The 26,390-nt window shown below is 39.0% G+C and overlaps 1 protein-coding gene across 1 annotated transcript; it reads left to right on the forward strand.

The window, feature by feature from the left end:
- Positions 1-1,421: 1,421 nt before the first annotated feature.
- Positions 1,422-25,100, forward strand: MPHOSPH8 (M-phase phosphoprotein 8). Its single transcript, XM_056492723.1, has 13 exons — positions 1,422-1,685; positions 4,900-5,046; positions 5,903-6,742; positions 9,621-9,717; positions 11,395-11,520; positions 11,607-11,695; positions 12,812-12,952; positions 13,705-13,791; positions 15,725-15,879; positions 19,611-19,765; positions 21,053-21,180; positions 21,813-21,896; positions 22,785-25,100. The coding sequence occupies exons 1-13, from the start codon at positions 1,437-1,439 to the stop codon at positions 22,827-22,829; spliced, it is 2,343 nt and encodes a 780-aa protein (XP_056348698.1). The 5' UTR covers positions 1,422-1,436; the 3' UTR covers positions 22,830-25,100.
- Positions 25,101-26,390: the final 1,290 nt, after the last annotated feature.

Here is a 26,390-nt window from a genome sequence, read left to right on the forward strand (position 1 = left end):
TATGGGCCATACTCCACTCTTGCTTGTCCATCCTTTGAAAATATTCAGAAGCAGGAGATTCAAGAGTACCATAGGTAAAGCCTTATATTGCCCTTGCAAATGGAGAATGCTCCCTAGCAGTTACACAGAACTAAGAGGTTGCTAAGGAAAACTGTGGAACCTTTTTCATAGAGGTTTTCCCGAGAATTTAAGCAAACGTGCTCAGGGTCCACTTGATCGTGTAGAGGACATTGCCTGGAGGGATATCCCAATGTCCTTCTGTTTCTAAGGTGCCCTGAGTCCTTGTTCTCAAGATGGAAGAGACTGACTGTTTTTCAGTAAAAATACAAAGGAAATATTTGTACTACACCATGAGAAGAGTTAGGATATGGGTTTCTTAAGAGCTAAAAAGACTCTTGAATATAGACAATTATAAACTAGCTTCCAAATCTGCTGTTCAGTCTTTGCACGGCTAATTGCCCCGTTACTAGAGTTACCTTAGAAAGCAAGTGCTGGCAATAATAGGAATTTTTTTTTTCTTCATTCTGTCTGTCACTCTTGCAGCAATACATCCCACGTGGGTATGTGTGTGTGTAAGATACATATTCAAGCTAGAATCGAGTTTTGGTTCAGTGATGTGTGTTCCCTGAGGATCTGTAACACTCTGGCTCTAGCTAAAGGCAGAGGAATAAGCAAATAGGGCGTGGTTTATTTGCTTTTTCTTACAAGACTTTTCTTCCTCCTACATGTTACATAAAAAAAGCTACACTTGCCAAGTATGTTAACATCCAAAATACTATGAAATTAAAAGCAGTTCTTTTCCCTTAGTAAGAAACCCTATCAATGCCACAGCAGGACCTTGTCCTGAGACATCCGTGTACTTCTTGTGCATTTCTCCAAAACCTCATCCAGCTGAGGGCAAAGAATCCAACAAGTCGAAGTGAAGGATGCTGCATTTGGACTGGGGCAATCCCAAGCATGAATACAGACTGGAAGAAGAACTCTTTGAGAGCAGCCCTGCAGCCGTGGCTGCCCCATCCCTGGAAGTGTCCAAGGCCAGGTCGGACGGGCTCTGAGCACGCCGCTCCCGTGGGAGCTCTGGGAGCCCGCGGGAGCCCTATCCATGGCCGGGGCTGTCCTATCCATGGGGCTGAATCGTTCTCTATCCAAGGGCGGAATTGCTCCCTATCCGTGGCCGGGGCTGTCCTATCCATGGGGCTGAATCGTTCCCTATCCAAGGGCGGAATTGCTCCCTATCCGTGGGCGGGGCTGCCCCGGGACGGTCCCTGCGGTCCCTCACGAGCCCCGCCCAGCGGCGGCCGCGCGGAGGGCTCGCGGCCCGTGCGTCACGGGCTGCGTGCGCGGCCATTGGCTGTGGCGGGCGCCGCCCCGCCCCCCGCGCCCCGCCGCCGTGTCGCAGCCGCGGTGCGCCCTTGGCGTTTGAAACTCGGCCCAAGATGGCGGCGGCGGCCGGGAGCGGCGCCGAGGCGGCGGCGGCGGCGGCGGCGGCGGCCAGGCTGGAGGGGCCGGAGGGACGGGAGGAGACGGTGGCGGCGGCCGATGAGGAGGACGGGGAGGAAGACGGCGGCGGGGCGGGCAAAGCGGCGGGTGCTGCGGCTGGCGGCGGCGAGAGCGAGGAGGACGAGGAGGAGGACGGGGCGGACGTGTTCGAGGTGGAGAAGATCCTTGACGTGAAGACCGAGGGGGTGAGTGCGAGGGTCTCTTACATTGGGCGAGGAGCACGTGAAAAGAGTAATCCCGTTACAATTGCGACGTAAACCAGGCTGTGCGCAGCGGTGCAAGGAGGCTTTTTGTCCTTTGGTCCAGATTCAATCTCGTCAGCCAAAGATAAGTCTTTACTAAGTTGTTAGGTTTTTGTCTGCATTGTTAAATTGGTCTTGGTTCTTAGGGTGAAGTGCGGTACTCAATTGATGTGAATTGTTTTAGTGCAGAGATGGGCAGGGTTGAATATAACTGAGAGCTTAGAGGTGTTTTCAGGGTATGTTGCCAGGGTATGTTGCTCATGTTCACAAACTAAACGGGGGAAGAACTCCTAAAATAAGAGAGATTTGTCCTAATTAAAAGAATAAACTGTAGTGATCTTGCACTGTTTAAACTGAAATACCAGACCTTGAAAGCAACCTAGCCTGATTGAAGCTCTTGAAAAATTTTCCTAAACCTCAAATAGGAAAAATAATTAACACGGGGATTTTTTACGATTTTGTGCCTGGAAGGTTTTTATTTTAAATAATTTATGTTTTTTATTTTAAGCTTCAGGCAGGTACTTGACATTATACATGTCACTTCCATGTAAAAGACAGTCTTGAAACCCTTAGGCTGAACCCTTCAGATCTGCATTTTCTCCGATATTTGTGATGTTACTAATTGCACCTTAGCTGAAATATGTTGATGTCTTATGATTATGTTATGCTTTCAGGGTAATACCGTATTTATGTATATGTATGAAATGTTGAAACATAAGTCAGGCTTGAAAACAAGAGGATTCCTTTTTTTTTTTTCCTTTTTCCTTCCCACCCACCCCTAAGTGATGGGACCTGAAATCGATAGGTTTGGTAGGTTTAGGCAGTGGCAGCAGGATGAGAGACAGCACTGCTGGGTGGGCATTGGGCTGGGGAGTTAGACCTGTGGATAGATAAAAAAATAAAATATTAATGTGTTCTACATAAGAGAACAAGCAGTGAAAGTTTGGAAATGCAGTCTCTCAGTGTATCTATAAAACCTTTTGTACTGCACCTCAGGTACACTAAAACAACAGGCTGTGATGCAAATTGTGAAGTTCCCCAGTGGAAGTGGGAACTTCTGTCTCTTCTGTTTAATGACATAGTGGGTACCTCTTTCCATACAAGTTGTTTCTAGTTCATCACTAGTTATGACCAAAGCTAGAGCAGTATAAAAATGCTCTTTTCTAAGTGGTAACAGAGGGGGGGAAACTATTGAGTGAAAGAGTGTTGATAGGTTGGTGTAAAACTGTCTCTCTTAAGTGTAAGAATCAATCTTCTGCCTTCACTTAAGCTGAATTTTGTATCACTCTCCTAAGCTGCATTTTTAACTCTCCATGTATGGGATGTAGTCGTTTAACAGCCAAATGGTTTTCTGTTTGCATTAGACTTTATTTTATGCAGCTTTCTCAATTAATGAAAAAAGGACTTGCAGCTTATTTGGTGCCTGAGTTACAAGGATGTACCTAACTCTGCAGCTAGCTGAAGTCCTGCACCTGAAAGGGAATAAATGTCCCACCAGGCAGGTGGAAGTCCAGCTGGCTAGGATGCAGATTTGCAGGAAATGAGCTGGGAGTCCCCACAGGCAAGTAAGGTGAACATGAATCAGCAGTTCTTGCAGCAAAGAAGGCCAGCAGCATCCAAGAGTGTAGCCAGAAGGTCAGGAGATGCTTCATTCTTTCATTTCAGGCTGCTGAGAAGCATGCTGAGTATTGTGTGAAGTTCTGAGCTCCCCAGGACAGAAGAGACAGGTACATACCAGAGAGAAGGGTAATGAAAACAGTTAGGATGCTGAGAACTGGATTTGCTTTGCCATAAAAAGAAAAGAATCAGGCGAGATGAAAGTAATATCTGTATCTAACAGAGGATTTAGAGAGGACAGAATGAGATCTCCCTTGGGGGTGCGCAGGGAAAGGATGACACAGACAGTGGACACAAGCTGGAAGACAGGGAAACCTTCATAGACACACTGACTGGGCAGATATCTGAGCAGCCTGATGTAGGCAGTCCTGCTTTTAGAGGGAATTTTACTTGTTAGTTTGGGAGATCTCATAACCTCACACACTCTGTGACTAATGAGAAAGGTACTGGTTGCTTATTTTGTAAGTAACTCCAATAGAAGAAAGAGAAGAGAGGAATATGATTTTGAAAACTTAATTCCTAAATCAAGAGAGATGGGTTAAGCTAAATTTTAAGAGAAATGTTAAACTAAGGTGTTTGAATATGGGCTATTTATATATTTGGATGTCTGTGAAGCAGAATACAGAAGACTGTAAATAGAGTTGGTCAGATGGTTGCTGAAGTTCAGTGGCATGTATATACACTTGGTGAAAGGTTAATTATGCTCAGGCAAAAATTTATGCATAGACATTTAACAGTAAGTGCCAGATGGCAATTCTTCTTAAGTTTTCTTTCTCCAGGCTTGGTTAGCACTGTAAGGTCTTTCATAGCATTATCAGTCCGTGTTTGAAAGCAAGAGGTACTATTTTGCCTCTCCCAAGGTGCTTTCCTTAGTACATTTGCTAAAAAATAAATTTTTTAATGGTAAAGAACTTTGTAATTTAGTAGAAAAATCTAGATAGAGACTACAAGGTGCAGTTTTATCCCTTGGTGAAGTTCAATACTGTTGAAACAGTTGGTCTCAGTTTTTTGTATGTAATCTACCAAAATCTTTGTAACTAACTCCACTGAGATGCATGCGCTCAGATTTTTGTCTCTGTTTAACTATTCTCATTGTTGGGGTTTTTTTCCTAATTCTTGGTATTTCAGTTTATCAAAAATAGAATTGATCACAAATTTAGCATAAATTATAAATTCCATTGTGAAACTTGGTCAATGGTATTAATTCATTGGAAGTCTTAAGGGTTTATATCAAGTTAATCAGCAAAGAGAAAACAATCAAGCTTGAAATTTTTATGGAAGAAATATTACAACTTTTGAAAAGATAGTTTCATAAGTGTCAGAAAACCCATTTTGATAAACTGACTGGGAAATTATGATGTGTAGCTGTGGTTCTGTACAAATGTTATATACTGCAGGTATTTTGGATAAAACTATTCCAACTACAGAAATACTGATTTTTATATACACAAAATTGGATATCCACTGACATCCTCAAGAGCTGACTAGCTTATGCAATGCTCTGCCATATTGTATTAAATGTTGTGGGTTTTTCTTACAGGGTAAAACTCTCTATAAAGTCCGGTGGAAAGGATACACCTCTGATGATGATACCTGGGAACCTGAGGCTCACTTGGAAGACTGCAAAGAAGTGCTTCTTGAATTCAGAAAAAATAATAAGCCTAAACCTGTTAAAAAAGACATACAGGTGTGTTTCAGCTTTCAGTATCTTACACTAGAGATATAATCCCTATCTACACTCTACTAATGAGAGGAAGGGAGAAGGGAAGGCATTTGAAATGTGGAATTAAGGGGACTTATGGAATCTCATTTAAAACTGCTTTGTTTCTTGTGAAACAATATTGTTGCTGTTCTGTGATAGGGATTTTTTTGTTGACAAGTTTGCTTGTAGACTGAATCTATCTAAACTTTAGTTCCATTTCTAATGGGACTGTTTGACAATAGACATAACCCATTTTCCTACCCACATGCATATTGGCTTGTCACTGAAGCTGGGCACTCTGTTCCAATAACCCTCCTGCTTTCTGTAGGAGATCAATGAGTTTTAACATGCAATTGTGAAGTTTGGTAAGAGAGGAATACAGAAAGATTAGATGCCAGAAGGGAGAATATGGCTTTTTCTTTTCTCATTTTTACCACTCAGTTAGTTTGAAAAAGCAGTGTAAGGATATTTTTTTGAAAACTGGTACCCTGCTTCTGGGAAACCTGTAGGTAAATCCTCCAAAATCTGATCAATTATTTTTGGTATAAAATAGCTCAGATTAAGTTCTGTTCTGGAATCTGATTGTTGGATGTAGAATTGGTTTACTTGACTTGTTTGTTAATTGATGCTCATCCAAGCAGTTAGTTGTGTAATTTAGGTATAGAATTGTATTATCACATTTTGCAGTTTGGTAGTGAGGAATGATATTGGCAGGGATCAAAAGATTCAGTGCTTAAAAATTTACTTTTCCCACGCATGACCACTACCATATTTGTATACTTTGTACCAAAGTGATAGTTTATTGGGGAAGGAAAAACTTTGATTTTTCTTTATCTTTTAGAAACCATCTCTAAATGATGATATATTTGAAGCAGAGTCTGACAGTGACTGGCAGAGTGAAACAAAAGATGATGTTTCACCAAAGAAGAAAAAGAAGAAGTCAAAAGAGGGAGAGGATAAAAGTCCAGATGACCCAAAGAAGAAAAAGTCTAAGTCTGCAAAAGTCAAGGAAAAACCCAGAACAGAATGCGAAAATTCCTCAGATACTTTGTTTTTTGATTCAAAGCCAAAAAAAAGGACTTTAGAAACTAAGGAAGATTCAAAGGATCCAAAGAAGCAAAGGAAAGAAGATACTAAAGAAATCAAGAAAAAGAAGGGAGAAGTTAAAGATTTAAAAATAAAATCTAAAGAAGATTCTAAAGAAAATAAAAAATTACAGGAGAAGCATGGTGATGTTCAGTTTGACTCAGAATCATGCACTGTAGATGATTCAATTTATCAAGGAACCGATAATGAAAATTCAAACATAAATTCTGAAAATAAAGATGAGAAACAAAAGGCAGTAAGTGGAGAAGAGAGATTGGAACAAGAAGTTAATGAAAAAGGTGCCACTACTGATAGATACCTTGATGGATCAGCAAGTAATGAAGATGATAGTATTGATACTAGGGCTAAAAGAAGGAAGAAGAAAATTCAGAAAGCAGAAGACTGTAGAGAAGAAGATGGAAAAGCAGAAATTCAGGATACTCATTTAGAGAAGAAGAGCATGCACAAAAAGCAAACAGGTCAAGAAAAAGTACGGGGAGAGTTGGAGGTGTCACCTGTTCCTTCACCAGTGCAGAGGGGTTTGAAATTGAACACTGATGAGAGGGTGTGCAAGCCCACTGATTCCCCTGGGGAGGTAAGCACAGATAGGGTGAGGGCTGGGGGTAAAATCAGTCATCTTTGAGGTACAGATACCTCACACCATGACTGTTCACGGTGGCAAAGAGAAAAGTACAGATTGGAAAGGTACTGAGCTGCATGGACTTTAACACCCACTGCACAGTGTATAAGAGAGACTGGGAAATTTCTGGAGTCTGAACACTCTAAAGGGGGAAATGCTCCAGGGGAGGAGATCATACTTAAATGTGAAAGGATAAATTTGTCCCATTTACTGTGTCTTCTTAGAATGAAATTTCCAGTTCTTGCAAGGCATGCTGTTGTTTTTAGCTTTGTTTGTGCCCACCTTCAAGAGTTGCCTCATTTGACTTTTTTCCACTTGTGTAGTGAGACAGAGCAGCATTGAGCAACACTTGCTCTCTCAGACACTAGCCATTCCATTAGGCCTTACATGTAGTGACACCTGCCTGAGAACTGGAATGCTGAAATCACTTCTAAAGCCCAGATCTCCCAGATAATTGTATAGCAGGCTTGTCTTGTTTGAATGCCTGGAGTGCTTACAGCAAATGCTTAGTTTCTTATCATGGTTTCATATTAAATAGAAATAGAAATGCTGTACCTGTTGTAAGAAAAGAGCTAAGCAAATACCAGGAAATTTATTTTTTCTTATTTTAATACAGTAGTGTTTTAAGAAAAGCAGTGTTATAAAATCAAAAGAAAAAATTTATGACAAAAATAAATGGTTTTTGTAATGTTTCTGGGAATATAATTTTTTTCAGCTGCTTCAGCCTGTTCTAATACAGTTTGCAGTTCATAAAACATTGGCTTGCTCAGAGCAGCCATGTTCTGATTTAACAGGATTGCAGCCAAAACACCTTGATACTTACTTGACTATATCCCACTTCTGAGACCATAATTCTATGGTAGAAAGTTTCTTCTGCAGGTTCAGCAGTGGTCCTGTGCTTGTGATTGTTTTGTGTATGGAGTAGGTCACCTTAAGTTATTATGGGGATAGAGAATGACATGGCGTAATCTCAGAGTAGAGCTACACAGAAGAGTGTTTTTGTAGGATCTTAGTGGTGAAAGCTCTGGAAAACAAGGAATTACTCTGAGGCATAGGCTAGTTTCAGAAGGTTATTTAATTAGTTGAGGTGATATGGTCCTTTATTACCCCAATATTTGAGGCTATAGTGTTTGTGACAGAGAGAGACAAGAATAGGGGAAAATCTTTGGAATTCTGTTCTATTTACCAGTAGTATAAAAATCCTGTCACCTTGACCATGAATGAATCAGCAGCAGAGGAAAGTGGATCTGCTTGTGTCTCTTCAGTCAGCATTCTCAGTTAGTTGTCTCTATGCTTTTCTTGTGCTCCATGGAAGGTTATGCTCCAGGAAAGGTACCAGGAGAGTATGGAAGGTGCTCTGCTACTGTGCTTCTTCTGAGTGTAGAAGGTTTAAACAGTGTTTTCTGTAACTGATTTGTTATACTCTGGAGCAGATGTGGACTTGCTTGAGTGGGTTTGGTGGAGAGTTCTGCAGGAGATTTTTGTTCACTAAATTGTCAGCCCAAGCAGATGTTACCTTTCAAAGAAAGTCATCATGTATATTTCAGGTATATGTAACTCTGCTTATAGAGCACCAGTCATGTCAATTTCTAACACAGTATTTTCTGTTTGGGGTCAGTTTGCATGCTGAACCATTCCTTCCATTTCATTTGCCTCCAGAAATAAACATGTGTGTTGTGCATCTGATCAGCACTAGAAATCTGGATTAGAAATCTGGATTACAGATTTTAACAGCTCCATTGTAGCAAATATCTGGAAGTGCCTTTAGTAAGTTATTTCCTCTTAAATGCTGAGCATCTGGCAGGATTAACAGCTGCCTGTGTTAGCATTAGTCAGTGATCAAAAGCTGAGGTTTGTGGAGGGAAGGGAGGTGGTGCGGAAAGCAGTTAAATGTCTCTGCTCTGCTAATACATAATGATACACCAAATTAATCTGGTTTAATTAGGGTTGTCAGATGGTAGCCTATATATAAATCTTTGTGAGGACTTCTTTTGGGACAGTTTTTCAGAAAGACCATGCTACTCCCTGTGCCAGGTTAGTGTCAGAGACTGATACAAAGCTATGCCAAGGAGCCTTGTCCCACCTGCTCTGCAGTGAATTTGCTGAGTGGAGAGAGAAGATTACAGGAGGAGAAAGGCAAACTTTGGTAGAGACAGCTGAATTCCATTTTGGCAAATTTGATTATATATCTACATCTACAGTAAGTTTTTTTCTGAGATATTAATCTGGTAAGCTCAGACTTCTGCAGGGATATCATGAGTTTGGGTGGATTTTGCTGAGTGTCTGTTTTCACAAATAACTGTTGCCATAACGTTCTGTCTGTGTAAATTGGAAAGCTTGGAACCTTTTGTGTCCAAAACTGTCAAGTTTTCTCAGATGAGGTTCAAGTCAATGTTATCATAATGCTTTGAATACAGTGCTACAAAGTTGTTAAATACTCTGAAATAAGTACATTCTGTTCAGATTCAGTATTTGGAGCAAACGAAATGTTCATAATTTTGAATTTCCTTCAAAATGCTGGTTTGTCATATCTGCAGCTCTTCTATAAAGCAATTTGAATGGCTGGGATGCTGTAAAAATATGAATTGAGGTTACTGTTTTCAGGAAATAATACCTCTACTGTTAGGGAAGAAGCCTTCACAGACTTAACTCCTGACTCACCTTTTAATTTTTAGGAATTAATTATTTGAATTCTTAGGAATGTCTACAAGTCTGTTGCATACAGGTTTCAGTAGTATTAATTGTAAATACAGTTTATTGATGAAGTGGTGAAAGAAGTTTATTTTCCTTTTTTTCTCTACCACTGAAATTTGACTTTTGTTTTCAATTTCAGGAAAAAGAAGTAAAAAAACTTGAAATTAAAGAAAAATCTCAAAAAAAAGAGCCTGAAAAAGAAGAAAAAAACAGGAAAGAGCAGAAAGTCCTAAAAAGTAAGTGCTAACTTCTTGAAACAGAGAAGGGAATGACCCTTCAGGGCATTCTCTTCTTATTTTTCTACAAGGGCAGATGTTGTGTAGTTTTGTAACACATACACACTAGAAATAAGAAATCCTGGTTTTGTTTTTAGGAAGCAGAAATTTTCTGTTTAATAGCTTTGCTAATACATGCTTCATGAGAGTGTTAATATATGCTTCATGTATGAAGCATGGAAGTATGTAGAACATTTTTGTAGACGTGTTAAGATTTTGTCCTTTTAAGTTTAATACTGAAAACTGTGCTTCTCTGGCATGTAATAGTAATATTTTTTTTTTCCTAGGAGGAATTCATCCAACTATTGGCTATTTTCAGAAGTGCTCTGACCATATTATGCATGTATATGCTTTTTATATTTAGAAAAACTAGTAGGGGTTCCCATCAGACAAACATCTTGCCTCCTGCTTTAGCCACAGAGATAAGTTATATTATACAACCCTGGATGATGAGATACACAGTGAAAAATGTCTAGGTTCTACTTCTATTCCTAATAGTATAATGGATTATTGGTGTTACTGCTCTTGATCTCAGAACAATTCTGGATTACTTTTTTCAGGATCAGCTCCTTCACTAGAGAATCATCTTTTTTTGAAAGTGGCATAGATGCTTACAGTGCTTAAGAAAAGTAGTAAGAAGCAGAATGGTTAATGATTGTTTCTGTGCAGAACTTATCCTTTCTCTGGTCGTCATATATACTGAACCATATTTTAGAAACAGTAATTTGTGCATAATTCTAAACTTCATTTTTTAAAAGGAAGATGGCACCATGTAGAAGCAGTCAGAACTCAGACTTATCAGGGGAGGTGGAGGTGGACTCTCCCTGACTTTTGTCCTATGTTAAGATTGCTCCTGTGTCCAATACTTACAGAAAGAGAACAGATCTCTTCTAAATGGATGCTGGTCATTTACCTAAATTTTTTTATGTAATAGTCTTTAGTGGCTCAAGTAGTCACTCTTGGTAACTGTCTTTAATATTCTAGGCTTTAAGGTCATCAAAAGTTCATTTGAGTTGTTTAATGTAGTTTCAGAACAAAAAAAAAAGTGAATATTATGAGAATAACTGCAAGAGAGAAGACTCTTTGCTAAAATATAAATTCATAGAACAGTTAAAAGAGCAAGGTGTACAAGGAAAGGAGAAATTTAAGAGATGAAACAAACACATGGACTTGCGTTGCTGCAGAAGGTGATTAAGTACTGGATGTGTGTCAGATGGACAACAGTGGTAGTTGAGATTTTCTCCATTCCTGCTTTCATCTCTAGTGCTCCAGTTCTTGTCTCTGCAGGGGCTGAAATGAAGTTTTCTTTTGATACTCACTGATACCTTTTCAGTGTTTCCAATGCTTTTGCTACTACAGTGATGGATGTTCACCTTCCCATAATCACTTCAGCCTTATTTATTACAGCAAATTAACAGTTTCTTTCAAGTAAAAGCATTTTATGTTTGTTTGTAATGTAGCCTTTGCTGCTGAGAACCATTCCATGCTGACTGCCAGTGTTTATTTGCATGAAAAGTAGCAATAGTCATTTGCTAAGCTGCTGATCATTGAAGCAAGGACAAACATTTATTGGCTTGAAAAATTACAATTTTTTACTTATTTTACTTTTTTTTTTCTTCCACAAAATTAAAAACATAGATGGCAAGCAGCAAGTCCTGAGTTTGGGTATGGACATGCAGTTAGAGTGGCTGACACTAGAAGAATTCCAGAAGCATCTTGATGGAGAAGATGAGAATCATGTATCAAAAGAGCCAATATCAAGTAGTGAGTATTTTCTCGGAAGAATGGGTATTTCTCAGCTAACATTTCAAGGGGAAGTATCCTATAACAGCACTGAATTTATTTTCTAGGTCTCCTGAGAGATGCTGTTAAAAGTGGAGACTACATGACAGTGAAAATGGCACTTTCTTCAAATGAGGATTATAATTTGGATCAAGAGGTAATTTTTGTGCAGTAGAAGTATTGGAAGACAGTAGGAGGGAAGAAAACAAATTTTGATTTGTTTGAAAAGCTTTCCCCTCTTGTGTTGTAGCAGATTTTCATCTCACCTAGGTAAAAAATCACCAGGTGTCAAAAAAGAGTACAGACTTGGAAGTTTCAGTATTTGTTATCCATTTCTTCCAAGAAAAAATGAAGTTTGATAGAACCATCCCAGTAGCTTTCCAGCCAGCTTGTCCAGTGTATTTAGCTGACTAAATGGGGAACTTTGCATGCTATTAGGAATGATAACCATCAGTTCAAGTGGCTGAACCGTGCAAAACATTGTACATGGGAAGCAAAACCTGAAAGTTGTTTGACATACTGGGACCACTTAATTTCGTAATTAGTTTTCTGCCAGTTTGTCATCAGCTGTGTTCTTATTGGGGATCTGTTTTTCAGTTGGACAGTACTGTAAGTTCCATTTTTGTGTCTTAAAATTTTCACTGGCAATCTTGTGTAGTTGTATTATGCAGCATTTTGAGAACTCCACATTATGCTAAGACTTCTGAGATGTCGTAGGGAAGATGTGAAATTAGCAGATGTTCTGTGAGTTGTAAGGTCTGGTGAAAAATGCAGGTATAAGTGAGGAGAGCAAGTGGTCACAAAGTGTCTTTGTACTTGCACTCTGATAAAATCAAAAAGCAGTGTTATGGGAGCAGCTGACTTGAACCATGGAGGTTTTTCTCCAGGGGTGCTGATTTCTATTTCCCACAGTCTTGCTGTCGTCTCACTCTCAAATACCTTACAGCCTTTCTCGTAGTTCATTCTGGTTTTCCTGCTTCTTCTTCTGGTCCTCAGAATGTTACGGATTTTGCAGATTATGGAGCAGAGTGTGAGACCTGTTGACCAGAGAAGTGGGAGGTGATAGTTTGCTGGTATCTGGCAGCCATGTGTGTGTGAATTCTTCTGCCAGGGAGGGAAATCTTTGTGAAACATGTTGATGCACTTGAAATTTTTGTCTTGCAGCTTTGATTAATCTTGAAGTATGTATATATATATATATATATATATATATATATATTTTTTTTTTTTTTTTTTTTTTTTTTTTTTTTAATGGCCATGATTCTTGTTCCAGGATGCAAGTGGAATGACCCTGGTAATGCTTGCTGCTGCTGGAGGGCACGACGACCTTCTGCGGGTGCTGATCAGGAAAGGAGCTAAAGTTAATGGCAGACAGAAAAATGGGACAACTGCATTGATACATGCAGCTGAAAAGGTTGGCTTGATTATTGTATTTGTGGCTCTGGGCTCTTTTACTTATGTTTAAAGGTGGTACACAATTTTTTACCTTTGGATGATGCCTAAAAAGTAGTTAGAAAGGTGCAGCAGGATGATTAGTAATAATTTCAGCAGCTGTGGTTATTGTAGTATAAATAAGTTCTAATCACAAACCTGCCCTTAACAGAGAATATCTTAGGCAGAAAAGTGGAGGCAGAGGGTGTCTCTGAATTTCTTGTCTGAGAGTTGAAGTTCTTGTGCTAGAATTGCTTGTTATGATGTCTGGATACACAGGATCCAGATTGGATACACTTAGAGAATCTCTGATTAAACAGGATTTGGTATTTTAGACTAAGACCAGCTAAAGCAGTAAGTTAGAGCAAGTCAGGGTTTCATGAGTGCACTCTTCTGTTCAGGTTGGTCCATGTGCTTTCCCACCTACAGTAGATAGAAAGCCAGAAGGGAGCCTCATTCCAGGTTGGTGACAGTGCAAATACACTGCTTCCTTCCTGGGATGTTTATTATTGCAGGATTTTGAAAAAAAGTAAGAATTGTAAATAAATTAGGGTTATCCATTTGCCTGAGTCTGAACTGCTCTTCATTAGCCATAGGAGAGAACAATGTTAATTATGCCATGACTCATGTTTTCAATTCTATGGATATTAAGTAAATGCAATTTTATATTCTGAAGCAAAACCAGAATATTTTTTACATACTTGTGTTATGGGTTTGGTTTGGTTTTTTCCCCAGAATTTTCTAACAACAGTAGCTATTCTTCTGGAAGCTGGAGCACATGTAAACATGCAGCAGAGCAGTGGTGAGACTGCCTTAATGAAGGTAAATTCTGTGTTTGTCCTTACATGGTTTAATAGGAATACTTTTGTCAAACCAGTAAAACATAAAAATGTATTTGTAGAATTCGTTTCAGGATCACATCCCATATTTGAAATAAAAATATCATTCATAGTTACTCTAAGCAGAGTTTAATCCGTTTCTTTAATGTACTGTAACATCTAAACAAGAAACACAGATGTCTTCAGCATGTAGTACTAAATGTGGCTCATCATCCTCTTCTGTTGTTTGAACTCAAAGAAATGCAGATGTCATCTTCCAGCTGAGATAATCAGATTGACAGCAGGAAGAGAAAAATTCCAGAAAGGAAAATCTTTCACTTGGGTGTTGCTGTGATTGACACTTGTTTTATTGCAGACCAGAAATGAAATAGCTGATTTACAGTCTGATTCTCAGTGCCTGTTCTGTACCATTACTCCCCCAGTCACAAAGGAAATCTTGATTTTTTTTATTTTTTTTTTTTAATTCTGTTGTAATGGGAAAATTCTAATCCTCTTAAAACAGTATGTGCTTTTAATATTTTTTTCTTTATGTGGATGAATTTCACCAATGTTCCCCTTTGGATAAAGTTGCTGTGCTATTCATGTGTAGGCTGTTTGTGTAATTCATTTGCTGAAGAGGTTACAGAAGCTCTCCTGCCCAGACAATGTGGTATTGTTTCTGTTCTGCCCTCTATGAGGCTTAACAAGTGGGGATTTCAAATTTTCTCTGAAAACAACAACTCACTTGTAGTTTCCTCAGCCACTTCAATCCAGAATCTCTTCATAATTTGGTTACTTTCATGAACCTCAGTCTTGACCTTCTTTGTTTTTAAAGTTTTTATTAGTCTTTGATGCACAGCTATACAAACCAATTAGCAGCCTACAGTGACTTATTCCTGGTGTTTGTTTTGTGATGCAGATACAAAGAATAGAATCTTTATTTCCAGTAACTTACTGGGACAAGCTTAGCCCTCTGTGGATAAACCTAGTGATGTGTTGTTTATCAAGTCACTGTTGTTTAACCTTATGAGTTTAATCATACTTTTCTTAGGAGAGAAGAAAAATCTTAGAACTCAATTCCTTTCTGTCATGTGGTGTGAGATTTTTCTGGGTTTTTTGGTTTGAGGAAGGCAGGTGGGTTATTCTATTTACGGAAGATGATGGATTAAAGGCACAGATCAAAATTCAGGGATAAATTTCAGAACCTGTCTTCTGAAAGGTCTTAAAAAGATAAAAATGTTGTATCTCTTGTGCCTTTTCCTAATTTATCTGAGTGAAGTGTTTGAAAACAAGGGACCAAGAGCACATTTGCTTTCTTCAAAGTAAAACTTGTTTTAGATTTTCGTGTGCTTTTGTTAAGTCTCTGGTTGATGTGCCCTGAAATTCTTTCTGTAAGTAGCAGTGAACAGCCTGGAATATTAACGCAGAGGATAACTGGCTTTTTGACATAGCTAATTCTGGCAATTTACTGCATACCCAAAGTACCATTTTAAACAGATGCATAGAAAAACAGGCCCTTGGAAATGTTACTTTTATAATTTCTAAATAGTTTACAGAAACATATTTCTATGAGGTAAACAATTGTTAGAAAATTTACAGTTACTGACCTCCAGCAGATCAGATGTTTTCACATAACTTTTGGAATTTGCTTTATCTATTTTTTTTTTCTAATTATGACTTCTTGGTAATGCTGACTGTTGGTGCTTCTGTAGGATTGCATCTGTAATATTGCCTGGATAAAGATAAAATACTTTATGGAGTGTGTTCCTGAGTTTCAAGCTGTGTTATCATTCACAGAGGAAATAGTTGAAGTTCTGAATTGTAAATAATTTTGGATTTTAATTCACTTCTGCAGTTCTGCTTACTCTCATGTTATGCTCTGTTCTAATGGGTTTGTCATTGTTTTCTGTCCTTCCATCTTCTCCCTTCCCACCCAGGCTTGTAAAAGAGGGAATTCTGATATAGTGCGGCTCATGATTGAAAGCGGAGCCGACTGCAACATTTTGTCCAAGCATCAGAACAGCGCCATGCATTTTGCTAAGCAGTCCAATAATGTACTGGTGTATGAGCAGCTCAGGAGCCACTTGGACATGTGAGTAAACTGTATGGAAGTGGTTCTGCTGAGGTTTGTAATGCTGTGTGACAGTGGTCAACAAAGAGACAGGACCCCCACGTGCATAACAAAGAGACAAGACCTCGTTTGATGCAAGCATGAAACCCAGTTTACTGATTTCACACATATATATACAGCTTTTCAACTCTAGGTAAAAATAGCACAGTCACACGATTGGTGTTTCTGAGTAACATTACTTAATCAGAGCTCTGCACAGACCCTCTGCACAGAGCTGTACAGACCAGCATAGGCACGTACAGTCTTGAATGATTTATCTAAAACAAAGCACACCAAGCACAACTTCTGCTTCCCCATTCAGGGTTCTACCTCTGCTTGCAAGGGCTTGTGGCCTACCAAACCTAGTACATCCACTTCAGTCATGAGTTGAGCAGTGTTCTGAGCCCTGCTCTCCAGCTGTATTTCTACACTAGGTGTGTCATAATTCTGGTTTAAATCAAGGAGCATTTCAGGAAAGAAAATAGATCTGATTTTGTCAGAAAGCTAACTAATAAATCATGTGAAATCAAAATTATGTGAGCTAGCAGAATTGGCATACACTTGCTCAAACACTGAGTAAAAGCATGGAAAGGAGGGAAAGGTAATTCCTACAGGAGAAAGATTCCTTTAACTTAAGGTACAGCAATCATGAAAATTTAAAAGTGTATAAGCACTGGACCATTGAATGTAAGCTCTTAGTAGGGCATGACAAATAAAATACCTTGCTAATACATAGGAAAAAAAATCAAACAAAAGAACACCAAGCAGAAACACCATGAAAAGTCTATGCAGTAAGTTGTGATGTTGGATCTTTCAACGTCAGCTATGAGCTGGAAGTACCAGGGATGAAGCTTTCATGCCAGTAGGTGATGGAAATCATCATCATCATCATCATGCAGAATGACTGAAGAGCAGTGCAGTGTGACATCTAAAGTGTTGTCATATGATCATGTACAAATACACTGAGCTAAACTGAGACAAACATACAGAGTAGGAGCAAGCTCCTCAAATATCCATTTGGAGTAATACTGCAGTTAATGTATATGGGAAGAAAATTGTAACCAGCAATCTCTAAACTTGGGGAAAACTCAGAGTGGGTATCAGGGCTTCTGCAGCTGGTGAGATGTTGCCATGAGTGCATAGTCCTGGAAGAACACTGTCTCAGTGCAAGATTTTTTTTCTTGTTTCATGATTATTTAGTCCTAGTGATTTATCCATGTAATTTAAGACAATCCAGGAAGTAGCTTGTAATCCAAACTTACTCTCTTCCAGTGTATAGAAGGCCCTGGCTGTTTTCTGCCTCCTGTGTCTTGTGTTTCCCATCAACTGACTTCTTAAGTCTGTCTTTACAGAGACTGCCTTGTAATGGTCAATGTGTATCAAAAATCACCTGAAGTGACAGGGTAGAGGGAGTGGAATCAGGTTGTTTTTAGTGGTTCCCAGTGACTGGACAAGGGGCAGTGGGCACAAACTGGAACACAGGAGGCTACCTCCGAGCACCAGGAAATACATTTTTCCTGTTGATGGTAAAGCAGCACTGGCACAGGCTGCTTGGAGAGGTTGTCAGGTCCTTGGAAACTTTCTGAAGATATCTGTACATGGTGAGGTTTCTGTCAGCCCACTTGTCAAGCCTGCCAAGGTCTCTTGTGGATGACAGAAATACACCAGAGGCTATCAGTCACTCCTCCCAGTTTTGTCTCATCTGCCAAAGTCCTGAGGGTTTGCTGCACCAACCGTTGGGTCATTAATGATGTTAAACAGGACCAGACCCAGTATTGATGCCAGGGATGCACCAGCAGTGATTGGATTCCTGCTAGATTTTGTGCTACTGATTCTTGCTGAAGTAACATGTTTAGATCCAGTTTCATACCAGGAGGAAAGTATTGATGCCACTGTTTTTAGTGACCTGTAAAGTTTCTCTGAGATATTGTAGGTCACTGTATCAAACTTCTATTCTGAGTAGATGAACACTATAAGGAATGTTTTTCTCTTGTAGAATGCTAAAAGGAAAAGTGCTAAAAGCATAAAAGCTAGTAATTATTTTTCAGAAATTGGAAACCTGTTAAAGTGAGCAGGGGCAGCAAAAGTGAGTGAATGGATTCAGCTGATTCCTGCCTAGGGAAGCAAAAAACTAACTTGTTAGTTTGAAGGCAACAGCAAGCATGCAGATAAGTGATCTCATGTCTTTTGTTCAGTGTAGTGAGACTTTGTCACTCATTATTTGATGCCTGTCCAGTTTGTTTCCTATTTGGCATCTGCCACCTTCAGTTTTGGCTTATCTGAAATAATGAGTTTTGGAAGATGTTGACCGTGTAATTTTGCCAGTAAAGTGGCAGTTGAAATTAAATATTGATGATTGCAAAGTGATGTCAGGGGGTATCACTGCACTGTGTGAACTATGCAGGGAGTAAAACAGCTCTTGCTAATTCAGAAAGATTTTACTCACTGCCTGAAAATACCAGTTCAGTGCCTTTTTCCAGTTAGAAAGGAGGACAGTATAGTAGTAGTGAAGCTGAAAATAAAATGATTAAAAGGTCAAAATACAAAGTCGTGAAACAACAACAGAAAATAACCATGAGACAGGTTCTGCAGGCCATCCTACTAAATGATCTAGTGATAGGTTTGAACTGGAGGAATATTTTTGCACAGCAAAACTGAATCATGGATCTCGTTGCAGAATGCTGTGGTCACAAATATATAGGATTTTAGAAGGGATTAAGTAGAGCTAAGGAGATGTGATTTGGCTGCAGTTTCTAGTTTTGGATGGCTCTTAATCAGATTGCTGGAAAATAGGACAGTGCACCAAAAAAGGACCACTGTTTAATTTCTCAAATTTCATACGGCTTTGTCAAGGCTGCATGGGGCTTGGGGCTTGCTTAGGCATGGCAGTTCTTGTGATTTTCTTCCAGTGAAACATTGGAGATCCTGCAGACGATAGTCTCAATTAGCAGGGTGGGGAAATAGTAACTAAAAAAGATATAAAGCTGCCAGAGGCAGGACCTCTGCTGTGCTAAAGCATTTAAAACCCATTTCTGACATAACAGCTTTCTGAAGAGGCTTACTGAGTAATCTGCCTGCACAGGTGCCAGACACCAGTGGGGAATGTGGTCTCTCTTTGAAGGTTGGGCTGCCACTCCCCCTGCCTCCCTAACTCCCCTAAAAAACAAACAAAACATCCACTTTGCCTGTTTTAGTGGTAGAATGGCTCCTTTTTCACTGTTTTATTGACAGAGGAATAAAATCACTATTCACACTAGGAACTGCATTTTTCCAGTGGTATTGCCAGTAAAATTATACAGGGATGTACTTTTCAATTTCTACTTGCAGGGAGATTGATAATTCAGTCAGCCTTGGAAAGTGGGGATGTCTGTTTACCCAACAGGTATATATTGATGTTTCTGGGGTATCTTTTTGTGTATAAAGCCTTCAAAACTTGTTTACTTTTTTTTAATCTACTGTCGTGCATTTGTATTATTTTATTTTTTGGACCCAGTGGAATTTCATAAACAGATTGCTGATAAAATATTTTATTTACAAAGTATTGGGACCTGTGGTTCATCTATGCATAAATACTAGTGAGGAAGGCATTCACTCCTGAAAATCAGGAATCTAGAAAGGTGATCTGGAATCCTTTTTGTGTGTGTATGTGTGAGCTCTCATCAAGCCTATGTCTGGTAAAATAATTCACAGGCCTGCCTTGTTTGGTCTTTCAGGCTCTCCAGAGTAGCAGAAGATACCATCAGGAATTATTTTGAAACTCGTCTTGCTCTGCTGGAGCCAGTGTTCCCACTTGCGTGTCATTGTCTCTGCGAAGGGCCAGATTTTTCTTTGGATTTTTACTATAAACCTCCACAAAATGTGCCAGAAGGTAGGGAGGGATTTGTTGTGGTGGGGGGTTTATTTGTTTAGAAAAGGTAGAACAATATGTTTAAAGCATGTCCTAAATTATCCTCTATGCAAAATTATTTTTGTATGACTTTGCAGTACATTACATTAAGAATGCTCTGATTATGAAATAAAGGGAGAGCGATTATATTTGTATGTATTTTGGGTAGGGTTTGTATGTATTCTTTAAGGCTTTTTTTAATTGTCACATACAGTGTCAACTAATTTCTGTTCATGGGTTACATTAACTCAGTGACAGGCATTATAGGAAAGGAGTGGTTTACCTTTACCTTAGAATTAACGATTCAGGAAAATCTAGGTTTACTGGATTACTAGAGGAGATCTTGTAGTGGATCCTTTTGTTTCATGGACAGTAGGTCATGTGCTGAAGGCTTGGAATGTAATCCCAGCAGTGTCCTGAGACAAATGTAGTCTAGAAATACTAGGAAAAGGAAGCAGCTGCAGTCAACTTTGTTTTCCCCACAAACCCTTTGAAAAAGCTGGGAATCAAATTCCCAAGGTAAATGGGAATATTTCTTTATTCTTCTAGGAATTCAGATACTATTCTCTGCTGCTTGGCTTAGCTAAGTCATTTTTGATGAGTGTATCAGGGAAATATCTACTAGTAGTGATTTTTATTAAAGTGATAAATCAGCATGACTATTGGAATCCACTTAAACTGAGATTGAAAGTTGGTATGTCTGCTCAGTTTTTTGGTTATTCAGAGTCATTGAATAAGTCTTCCAGTTCTTGATTATAGATATCCTGTCTTATATAATTAAGAGCCTTTATGTAAGTTTATGAATTAAAATGAAGCATTTGTGGGTAGTTCAAATGGTTGCTTATTGAATTTCAATGCATTTCATAAAGATCTATAATTGATTGGGTTCAGTTGTCTGTTCTCTTGACTAGACCTAAGCCACACTAAACTCCATAACTTTTTGGGTGTGCTAAGGATTGCTGTTTCCATTTTGCATTCCTTTTTAATAGCCACTTAAAATTATTTCTGCTGTGAAAATTCCTTAACTTGGTGACCAAACACATTGTTTTCTGGATCCACTGGCTTGGGAAATGGGATTTTTGCATCTTGGTTTGTTGAGATAAATATATGGAGATATATATATATATATATATATATATGTATATGTACACACCATATAATGGTTTTTATTTATATGTATTTGCACATGTCTTCAAAGGTCTAGTGTTCACAGTTGGAGATAATGGATCTCATTTCAAATTCATGTAACCGAATTTCCTTCCCTTTCAGGATCTGGAATTCTTCTCTTTGTTTTCCATGCAAATTTCCTTGGTAAAGAAGTGATTGCTCGGCTCTGTGGAACATGCAGTGTACATGCTGTGGTTTTAAACGACAAATTCCAGCTCCCTGTATTTTTGGTAAATATTTCCATGTAACTGATTGACTGTAAAACTGCTTCACAAAGTCTTTATAGAGCAGCCTGGGAAATCTGAGTGCCATAATTTGATTTTACAGTATTGTGATGAAGTATACTTTTTATCATGATGAGGTTTTTCTAAAATGAAATTTTATTTTCTTTGGATTTGGAGAGAACTATTCAGTTTGCATGTCCTATATTCCATAAAAATTTAGGACTTAGAAGTCAGGGGCATAGTGCTGAACAACCTGATTTTAGGTGGCCCTGCTTGAGCAGGGGGTTGGGTTAGATGCCCTGGAGAGGTCTTCTTCAGCCTCCAAGCTTCTGTGATTCTGGGACTGAGGCTTCTCCTCTAATTGACCAATCCTCTCACATTTTCAACCCAAGTAAGTTCTTAAATATTTTCTTAACAACTTATCTCAAAGTTCTAATAATGAATTTCTGGGATTTTTTTAAAGTCTATTAAATGCATCACTCTGCACAGTTTTGAATTCTTGGTGGCTGCATAAAAGGTTCATACACAATGTTCTTTCAAAAAAAAAGCATAGTGAAAATGTGTTTTGTTAGTCCTCTTAGATAGCTCTTTCAGCTGCAGCCTACCATTAACTTTGTACATTTTCTTTTTCCTTATAGGATAGTCACTTTATTTATTCCTTCAACCCTACTGCAGGCCTTAACAAGCTTTTCATACGGTTGGCAGAATCTCCTGCTGCTAAGGTACAAAATGTTCTCAAAATTGAATGTGTGTGTTCTTTTGTTGTACAGTAACTCTAGTCTGAATACATCTGTATGTTACAAATGTAAAACTAAGGATTTTCCTCTGTCTCCTCATCTCAGTTTTCATCAGTTATAGTTACATCATGTGACATTGCCAGAACGTGGAAACATTGCCAAGGGTTAGTTCTGTTACAATAAAATGTATTTATGTTGCAGTCAGAATAATTCATACACTAGGATAAACTAACGTTCCAGCTAAACATCTTCTCCATCTGTATTGTGAATTTGATGACTGAAGGATACATGGAGTGGCCACCTTTTTTCTTTGCATACAGATGTTTTTGCTTGTATGTTGGAAATACTTGCTTGGGTATGCACTCTGCTTTTAAATAGTCTGTTGCATTTTACAGGTGCTTTGGGCAATATTCCCCACTACTGTTCTGGTAGCATCTATTTTATCCTAGAAAGACACACCAGATCTTTATTTTTATCTAACATATTTTTATCTTATATATTTTCTAGATCTTTAAAAGGTGCACTGAAGTTACACTCTTAAATGTTTTATAGCACTTTCTTTTAATTTTTTTTTTAAGTGGAAAAAAGTGTATTCAGATAGAAGTATCTGTTTGTCTGGTTCAGATTTAAGGTTAACTTGTTCAAACACCATCTGATACTGCAGTATTCTACTGGAGTCCTTTAACAAGCCATCTATATTTCAGTAGGCTGCTATAACCTGATTTTATTAAGGACTTTGTAATTCCTCTTTTTTCCTTTCTTAGTCAGTAGCAATTGTGTGCCTTTTCTTGTGCCATCCCTACATTAGGAGCATTTAACACATTTATCACCTGTGGCCCAAGTTAATATGGAAACCTTTGTTTGCGTTTACAGATAAAGCTGCTCATAGGAGCTTACAGAGTGCAGCAGCTGCCGTGACCTCTGGGCGTGCTGAGTGGACTGACACTTTTTTGGATATACTTCCGATTCCTCTGCTCAGAGACTGACAAAGCAGTTTGGAACTTTTTGGCACCACACTCTGAAGACTCAGTTCCCAGCTCGCTGCTTCTCGTTGGCAGTCACAGGAAGTGTGTGTTGGAGAGCAGCTGAGTACGCTGAACTGGTGGGACAGGGTTGTCAGCTTTTTTAACTTTGTACAGATGTAGATGTAAGTATTTGTGCCAATACATATAATTCTGTTTTTCTTTAACATGTGGAGTCCAGACTGCATATTTCAGCTTTTCCACAATGTGGAATGGTGCATATAAGAACTATTTAAGGTAATTACATGAAATGTCTTTTTTAAAGATCTTCTTTATTTGTAAACTAAAGTTTTGTACTTACTCTGACATTTCTATGTGAAATGCAGAACTGTCATATTATTCGAGCCATAGGCAGAAATTACACTTTAAAATGACTGCATTAGATTTAAGTTGCTGAGGTTCTGGTTTAAAACTGCTCCTGTTCCTGTGTCTCAGTGATAGACCAGTTACACTTAGAGTGATTCTCTTTGAACTAGAGATTTCAATTTGCAGGCATGAACAAAGACATTGAACAGGCTCAATTCACAGAAGGGTGGCAGTCAGGTTCCCAGTTATACCACTGGTTAAACCTGCTTTGGTATTAGAGAAGCAACTGGTAGTTTTACAAACATCTTAATTTTTGAGATCTTAGGTGACATGTGGAAAAACAACCACGAGGTGAAAATAGCAAATCAGAAAACTTGTAGCTACCTTCAGTGTCCAGGCAGTGCTTTTTGTAGATAAGAAAATAGAGAATTTCAGATGTCCTCTGCCTGATAGATGACAGAACATGTGTTGTCCTTTACTTCAGAAATTCAATTCCTCAGTGCAAAAAGCTGCTATCTTTTTTCAATTATTATTATTATTATTATTTTATTTAAATGACCCGTTTTATCAGATGACAGCAATTTTGTAATTGTCTTGTGCTGTAAAATATAAATGTAATACTTCTGCATGGAGTATAGAATACTTTTCTTTGTAAATTAACCAACATCTTGAAAGGTAGGAAAAACCAAACCAGATCGTGCCTTTGCTGTTCTAGTTGTTATGTGTAGTTTACATGCCACTATGTGCCTATATTATTAGCAGAACTATTGTGCATAAATTCTTGATGATTTTGACTGCTCACCATCAAAGTGGTGCAGCTGTATGAAGTATCCTTTTAAGAACTGTGACTTTTTAATATGAAGTTCAATTAACCGGTTTTTAATTTTTGGTTCTTGAAATTTCAGTCTTTCATATTTGAGATTCCAAGTGAGTAATAAAGAACACCAATTTCGTGGAACGTCACACTAAGCTATATAAAACTAGAACAGCAGCATGACTTACAAATACTCATTTCTGTTTTGATTTAGAATAGTTATTTGTGTTTCTGCACAGTATTGATAAAATCTGAACAAATCTGGGTTTTGAACAGACTCGATACCTCCACCTCTCTGAAATGTGTTAGATACCTCACTTTTTTAAGTGTGAACATCTGAGATGCATGAAAAGCACTGGCTGAGAATCAGGTACGTCACTGCCAGCACTTGGGACTTTGTGTAGCTGAGATTTTAGTCACTGCATAACCCTGGATGATGCATAAGGAAAGGAGACACTTGTGTTTCCTTATGCTGGAGTGCCAGGTTTCATTTATGTGGCTGCAGTTACTCCGGCACAGGACGTGTGGCAGCACAGTGCGTGTAGGACAAGCTCTCTGCAGCACCTGCCAGTGTGAAATGCTGGAGCTGCTCCAGGCAGGGATAAAAGGTGTTTTGAACAAATGTCCAAATGATAGAGATGCTATTTAGAAACTGTTGTACAGTCTAACCTAAAAATGTCTAGTAATGCTCCAAGAGTTGATACAGCAAGTAGTTTGTCAAAGGCTGTTGATTAAGCAGGTTTTGTTAATCTTGAGGCAATTGGGAGAGAGGGAGAAGTTCTACAGAACATGGGAATGAAATCTGGATTTCATGATGCTTTCAATAGCGATGGATATTTTGCAGCCATCTTTCTCTTTTAGTTGGCAATATAAATTCAGAATCCCTGTTGAGGATGCGTAAGAAGTGTATGAAAATATGTTTGAAGCTGGGTTTTGTCCATTTTTATTGTATGGTTTTTATCCAATTGCTGAAAAAGGTTTTGGTGGATAAAGGGTGAAGAGAAAGTAGCTACAATAAAAAACTATTCTTTAGGCACTGTGGAGAAATACTTGTCAAGTACTTGCTCAGTTTCTTTTTGCTGCCACCAGCAAGGGCTGCAGTGGTTGCAAATGGTTCTGAAGGCTCAGGGTCCTTACCTTCACTGCTCCAGCACCAGTCCCGCTGTTCCTGGCTTCTTTCACAGGTGCTGAAGGGTGGTAGGTGATGCAGCTGACCTGTCACAGGTCTTCTGTGCTTTCTACACCCATCAGCAAAAACAAGATGGTTTTGATCAGTCTGAATGTTAAAAAGCTGTTCCAATATGGGGAAAAGGCAGCACAGCGTTCTGCTGCCATCTTAGCCAGCCAGGATTGCTCCAAGTACACAAGCGCTGTCCCAAAGTGTTCTGCTTGTCTGTCCCTGCTGTAGTTCTATTACCACCATGTGCCTTTCCATACGGTAGTGGAAAACAGCCACTGTAACACGTCTTTCCTGAGGTCAGTCTGTTGAAGCGGTGGCTGCCCAGGATCATGGAGCAGTGAGAACACTGCAGGATGCATTCCTGTAGCTGTGTGTTTAGTTTTGCTGGAATCAATAATGGAGTCTTGTCTTTTAACAAGGCAAGAGAACTAAAAAGGTCATGTGTTTCTAAGCTACTATGGGCATGCACTGCAAGCCCATCACTGAATCCTGCCACGTTAGAATTCCTGGTTTTCTGTGACTCATGTAAACAATGAAATTTTTTTTCACCCTCTGAATGTGTCTTAAAATGTTTGAGTGAGGGACAAAGGCAAGTTTGGAAAAATCTACCTGAAAAAGATACCACACGCTACAAATTTGAGCAGAACTGAGGCAGCAGGAAAAACTAAACTGTAAAAGGGTTTCTCAAATCTCAGATACTTCAAGTATAGCAGCCAGCAGGAAGGGACCAGGTAGGAGCTGGTTCTTTTTGATTTCAAGTCACCTGTTTTTCCACAGCAGTTTCACCTGTCATGCATGGTAGCTACAAATGAATATTTTTTCAAAAATGTCTGTAATACACATCTGAAGGATAAGGAACTCCTCTGATCAGTTACTAGTGGCACTGGTGCAGTTATTGTAGAGGGGTCAGACCTTCCATTGTCTCCCTCCTCTGCTATGCCTGTTGCTCTTAAAGGAAGGCACAGCTCTGCTGCTGAGACAGCCCAAACCATGTGTATGGGAGCTGAAGATACTATCACATACCCAGGGAGATGAGAGCCTGCTACCAAAACTGGATTAATTGCAACTGTGTGGGCATGAGTCACCAGAGCTTGAGGGGGCAGGATTACCCATGAGGTGACATCTCAAGCTATAGCAGACTCCCACTTCATGATGAG

Source organism: Oenanthe melanoleuca, chromosome 1 (assembly GCF_029582105.1).
Source record: "Oenanthe melanoleuca isolate GR-GAL-2019-014 chromosome 1, OMel1.0, whole genome shotgun sequence".
Lineage (NCBI taxonomy): Eukaryota > Metazoa > Chordata > Aves > Passeriformes > Muscicapidae > Oenanthe > Oenanthe melanoleuca.